We start from the raw sequence: 6633 nt of genomic DNA on the forward strand, positions 1-6633 counted from the left end.
CTAGCCCATATCATCAGCATATTAATCATTGCTATGATCATGATGAAGATCACCATCCTCCTCCTCCTCATAATCATAATCATAATAATCATAATCATCATCATAATCATCTCTCAGGCGCTAATAATTCTACCAATTCTCACGATGATACCACTTCGTCTGCCATTCAGGATCGTCTCTCCTCCCGCATGATCATGAATGACAACGACAACACTACCACCCGAGGTGCTGTTTTGGTTCCATCACTAACAGAGAGAGCTTCCTACTATTATTATAATTCTGGCTCAATTATCTCTGTTTTTGGAATCAATGCGCTCTTAAAAATTTGAGCTAAATCTTTTTCTTTTCTTTTATGGGTTCGGGCTCACATACATTTACTTTGTTATAATAATGCAGATCAGAATGCGTGGCATTTCAAAACAGTCAATAATGATCACCAGAGCCATGGATTCTTGCTCAACAATAGTACAGAGAATATGGAGCTCAGCTATGGAAACCAGCTCATGATCAGCAGCAGCCATGGCGCACAGCAACACAATAATCATCACAACAGTTCTAACTATGGCAATCTTAATCATAAATATCACGACCTGCAAGAGTATAGCAATCATATGACAAATACTACTACCATGAACTGCTCAAACTTTAGTAATAATCACAACAACAACAGCAACAATGGGAATACAACCTTAAAAGAGGAAGCTCCTGTAGTCACACACAAATCCTGTAATGATAATTATGATACCGCCCATAACAACATTAGCAATCATAATAGTAATCATCATAATAATAATGTCATGGATAATGATCAGCATAATAACTATAATTACCATCACAGTAATTACAATCGAGACAGCTACAATCATCCGATGAATGGATCTACTGTGATGCAGAGATGCAAGTCGGAAGAGCGCGGACCGAAGCTCGAAGATTTCCTCGGGAGGGGTGCGTTCGGAGGGTCGCAATATCGTACGCCAGTCGATCAGGCGGCCATCATCGCTAATGATCCTCAAGATACTAATAGATCACGCCATACTAATATTAATGGCAGCAATCATGATATGGAGAATCTATATAGCTTCCATTCTGCTCCTAGTATAAGGTTTCATAACAATGATAATGCAGATGCTTCTCCTGCTCCGGCTCCTGCTCCTGCTGATGAGAGAGAGAATCTTCACATAAATGTTAACCTTCCATTAATGCTTAATCCAAGATCAGATCGTCATCAGCAGCATCATCATCTGCATGTGCCTTCTCCTAAATCTTCTTTCAACAATCCTGCAGCACGCAATTGCTTCTACCCGAACAATAATAACACCGGTAATGACAATCTTAATCCAAGAACAGAGCAACCCAATAATCATCCTCACCATCAAATGAAATTTAGTAGCACAGGTGACATAAACTTAATTAACAGCCAATTAGCTGACCATGGTGATCACCGCCATCATATAGTCGGCCTCGACTCCGTCGACCACCTCTCTGATAATACTACTACTGCTATGGATGCGGACATTGGTGGCGGCCATAGCCTTAACAATGGTGCATTATTCACAGATCATCCTAACTCCTCCAATTCAATACTGCATCAACAGCAAGAAGCTTCCTATGGCACCAGCAATTTTAACCCTAATCAAGTCATGATGTCCAACAGCACAGCTGCTGCCATTAATAACAATATAGGCGGGCATGCCGATTGTCCGGCTGGACATATGGCGGCCGAAGATCATCGAATCAACTATAGCGAGAGCCTCACTAACATTGGGGGGGTCAATAATAATAATAATAATAATAATAATAATAATAATAATTCGGCCCTCAAGACATGGCTAACCACCAACAAGTTTCCGTATTCCCATGATGTGAATGTGAATCCCGGGACGCCCAATTCGAACCCGGCCGCGTCCTCGAGGCTACTCTTCTGGGGCGCAACCCGTAGTCATCAGTATCACACGCCAAATGGACCCACATTAAACCCGGGGGGCATCAATCTTGAACTCAATGGGACCTTCCAATCTCCGCTCTCGTTATCCATGAACCCCGGCCGCCTCAATATGCTGCACCATGGGCCCCTGAGCCTAAGCAATAGTGCCCATAATTATGCCATGGACAGTAGTAGCCTGGCCATTAGGCCGGCCACTACTGCCGGAGGAGGAGGCGGCAATCTCATGAGCCATCATCATCATCACCATAATGTCCTTCGTAGTAATGCGCCTGTGGTGGTGGCCGAGGCATCCTCGGCCGGCATTATTAATGTAAAGAAGAGAGGGCTCGGTAAATTATCGGGCGTGGCTAAAGACCATGTTGTCCCCCGGAAATCGATCGATACATTTGGCCAACGGACATCCCAGTACCGAGGAGTCACTAGGTACATTTTACACCAGAGACACAGATTTCACACTTATATATATATGCATTCATTCACATTATATGCATATCCATGGATCCAAACAAGACATATATATATATATATATATATATATATATATCCATGGGATTCAGACATACATCCATCCATATACATACATTCACATCCATATGATGGTATATATTGTTGTATGATCAGATATCTTGCAGATGGATTATGTATGTATATCTGTATAATTATTCTCCTCCCAAAAATGAAGTTTTTTATGTATCTAGGATTGATTGTTAATGGCCACATTACTCTACTGTGTTGTGGGTACTCTTGCTATTAGGCATAGGTGGACAGGGAGGTATGAAGCTCACCTGTGGGATAACAGCTGCAGGAAAGAAGGCCAAACTCGGAAGGGAAGACAAGGTGTGTAAATTTTGATTTGACCTGTTGCAGATTATTTCTCTCGATTATTCAATTATCGAATTACAATTATATCTAATCCTTCAATTAATTAACCCTCTAATTCCTTTGGGTGAAATTAGCATTAAGACTTTGGCCTTTCAGTGCCTTAATCATATACACAACATACACATGTATGGCTTAATATGCATTATTTGGTCACATTTTCTGTTTCTCATGTATTATAATGTGCCAACATGAATTAACCAACTAATAATATCATTGATGTTGGTGCTGGTGATGGCGATGGCGATGGCATGAATTTTTCTGCAGTCTACTTGGGTATGCTATATTTTTCCATACATATATAAATCTGTGCCCCTTTTTTCCATTAATTAATCCTATAATTAATTAGGAGCATTTGGAAAACAGAATTAAAATTTCTGAATGATCCCAGATTAATTATAGTGATAATCATGGGATTTAAATCCATAATTCTTAATCATAGGATTAATTATGCTTTAATGGGAGGATTAATAAATTTGGTGTTATATAAATAAATGGGGTGGTGTTAATTAAAATAGGTGGTTATGACAAGGAAGAGAAGGCAGCAAGGGCTTATGATCTCGCAGCTCTGAAGTATTGGGGAGCAACTACACACATCAATTTCCCGGTCAGTATTTGATTCAATCCTTCTTTTGGTCTGTCCCCTCATTAAATTTCGTGGGGTTCTTAGGATCCAAAGCTAAATTAGTGCCACGATTAATTAGGGGATTAGATTGGATTTATATGATTAGCTGAGCCTGTTGGATCATGATCGAGAGCGTCAAGATTTAAGAATCACATATTTCTGTCTTTAAATTTCTTTGAGTTTTCGTGTGGAATTCCTTCAAATTGTATCGTCCATAGATCTTGATATTTACATACATGTCTTATGGATGCATATGCAGGTGAGCACATATGAGAAGGAATTGGAGGAGATGAAGAGCATGACAAGGCAAGAGTATGTGGCATCATTAAGAAGGTAATTAGTTGCTAATTACCGGGGATTCTTTTAATTCACCTGCTCTTATAACTCATTCTTTCCATGTATTTTCATTAAAAAGAAAAGAAAACTGCTTTTTTTTTGACAATTTTGCAGAAAGAGCAGTGGGTTCTCAAGGGGGGCATCAGTCTACCGTGGGGTAACAAGGTATATATATATTATACATAGATTATATCTGTATGTATAATAGGACTTTAGTTATGGAAATTAGGGACTTAAAATTGAATGTATTATTTGATAATAGTAGTAGTAGTAGTAGTAGTAGTAGTGGTAATGTTATTTAATAATTATGACATTTAATTGCTTCTTGCTTCTTCTGCAGGCATCACCAGCATGGCAGGTGGCAAGCTCGAATAGGGAGGGTTGCAGGCAACAAAGACCTGTACCTGGGAACATTTAGTAAGCCATCATACTCTTGAATCTCTAATGAAAATGAACAGTCTCCCGTTAATTATCATTTCTCATGTTCAATCATATAATCTTTTCCATTTCGATCCATTTAATCATGAATACTGCTTAAACCAATGATTGATTGATTCGAATTTTGATTGATGGATTGACTAGATGTCTTTTATATTTTTAGATAAATATATATACACTTAGGCATTAATTACATTATATAGCTAGAATTAGAAGTTAATGAAGCCTTCGCCTATTCTAGCTGATCGGTTTATAATATAGCAGCACGCTTTAGGAGCTTGATTAAGCTACCACATTAGCACCTAACTAGAATTGGTAGTTTAAAATTGTCAAGGGACTATCCTCATCAATTTTCCTGTACTAATATTAATAAAATTGAATTGAAATGACAAGGCTAGGCTCTCAATGAATATGTTTATATATATATATATATGATTATGACAAATTAACTAACAACAGATCATAGATGCTACTCTACCAAATATAGTAGTGTCACTACATCCGAAACTTAATTATGCTATAACTAAACTTAATTATGCCAAAATTAAACTTCATTATGCCAAAATTAAACTTAATTATGGCATAGTTAAACTTCATTATGCTATATAATTAACTCTGATCATGCAACCTTGAAAGATGAAAAGCATATAAAGACAGATTTTCCTTACTAACTAGCACTGAGCATATGGAATTATTAGGCACCCAAGAGGAGGCTGCAGAGGCGTATGACATAGCTGCTATCAAGTTCCGAGGTGCCAATGCTGTGACAAACTTCGACACGACACGCTACGACATCAAGCGCATCTGTGCAAGCTCTACGCTCCTTATCGGCGAGCAGGCCCGCAGAAACCCTAACCCTAATCCTGAGGCCAGCCTTATCCCTTACCCCAATGCTGCTAACACTAGTCCTAACCCTTCTAACCCCACTACTAATTCTAGTCCCAACCCTAACCCTAATGCTAGCCAAAGTCCTAATTCTAATCCTAATGTTAACGACAGCCCTAACCCTAGCCCTAACCCTAATGCTAGCGATAGTCCTGATGATAATCCGGATCATAATAATGATGGCCGGCTTATAGGTAATGTCATTAGTAGCCCTCTCAATGCAGAGGCTAGTAGCAGTACTAGCGACACTAATCATAACATCAATTACGTCGAGGGCAGTGCTACTATTCAGGACGTGAATCATGTTAGCACTAATCAAACAATTAATCATCAAGAACTTATCGCTCATCAGAGTCATGTTACCATTCAGCTGCCGGATGCAGATAACCAAAGCCTGAACGGAAAGAATGATATGATTAGCAAGCCTAAGACTACTTCTCTGGAGGCCACTAATTACGAGCTATTTAGCTATGCAGATCATCATCAGATCAGTAGCCATAACACTAATTCTGTTTTACAGGATCTGGTGACAGGGTTAGAAAACCCTAATCCCAATAAGTCTATCAGAATGAATGACGGGTTGGAAGACGAAGAATTAGAAGAAGAAGAAGAAGAGGAAGAGGAAGAGGAAGAGGATGAAGAATTAGAAGAACGAGAAGGACAAGGAGAAGAAGCGGAAGAAGAAGAAGAAGAAGAAGAAGCTAATTCGAGAAGTTTAGTGCAGAGTAACTCGGCATTAACAGAGAGCCCAGGGAACCTGAGTGAAATTGACAATGGAAGCCCCCATCATCATCATCATCATCATCATCATCATCATAATCATCAGATCTTGCATCAGAGAGGCAGTAATCAGGCCCAGATTAGCGTTAATCAAGGCCAGGGTAATCAAGCTCCTCCACTATATAACATGACTAATTACAGCAACAACATTAATTACCCTCCTGCTAATCACCCTGCTAATCGTGGCTTAATCCATCCATGGATGATAAACCCTAACTCTAATACTACTGCCAACACCAATTCTAGTAGTACAAGTGACCATGTTCACACTAGGGCTGCTCTGGTCCCTGGCCACTTGCCCACCTTTGCAGTGTGGAATGACCATCATCACACATAAAAACCCACCCCCAAAATAGAAGGGAGGGAAAGTTCTTACCGCCCTCCTACTTGGGTGGAGATTTAGTGCAAAACAAGGGATTAGTTTAACTAATCTCACTCAATTAGTGGCTAATCTCAGCACCATTAGCACTAATCTATCTCCAAGAACTCTTATCCCAAGCTATGTATGGGGCCTGGGCCATCCATCTGCACCTACTTCTATCTACTCTACTCTACTTAAAGTTACAATGATAGTCATATCATCAACATTCTAATCCCCACATTGGGCTCCCCTTTTCCAAAACAATAAGAGAAACCTTCGCGAGTGCTCGTTTTGTATTCCTTTGAACCTCGATTCCACGCCGTCACATTACATTTTTACCTTAAACCTTTCACATCCTCGACAATATTTATTCCTCTCAGCCAA

The 6633-nt window shown here is 39.6% G+C and overlaps 1 protein-coding gene across 1 annotated transcript; it reads left to right on the top strand.

Moving 5' to 3' along the window:
- The first annotated feature begins 1035 nt into the window (after positions 1 to 1035).
- On the top strand, positions 1036 to 6229 carry LOC147856483 (uncharacterized). Its single transcript, XM_087329439.1, has 8 exons — positions 1036 to 2368; positions 2700 to 2782; positions 3092 to 3100; positions 3343 to 3431; positions 3709 to 3782; positions 3900 to 3950; positions 4126 to 4202; positions 4922 to 6229. Exons 1-8 carry the CDS (start codon positions 1062 to 1064, stop codon positions 6223 to 6225), a joined length of 2994 nt encoding a protein of 997 aa, XP_087185565.1. The 5' UTR covers positions 1036 to 1061; the 3' UTR covers positions 6226 to 6229.
- Positions 6230 to 6633: the final 404 nt, after the last annotated feature.

Source organism: Azolla caroliniana, unplaced genomic scaffold, assembly GCF_043228905.1.
Source record: "Azolla caroliniana isolate FFs.n. ecotype wild unplaced genomic scaffold, voAzoCaro1.0.p SCAF_13, whole genome shotgun sequence".
NCBI lineage: Eukaryota > Viridiplantae > Streptophyta > Polypodiopsida > Salviniales > Salviniaceae > Azolla > Azolla caroliniana.

Bases quoted from the DNA above. Each gene is read 5' to 3' on its own strand.
- LOC147856483 (XM_087329439.1), top strand. From the start codon at position 1,062: ATGGAGAATCTATATAGCTTCCATTCTGCTCCTAGTATAAGGTTTCAT. The intron at 2,369-2,699 runs GTACATTTTACA...TCTTGCTATTAG, and splicing joins CAGTACCGAGGAGTCACTAG to GCATAGGTGGACAGGGAGGT. The intron at 3,951-4,125 runs GTATATATATAT...CTTCTTCTGCAG, and splicing joins GTCTACCGTGGGGTAACAAG to GCATCACCAGCATGGCAGGT.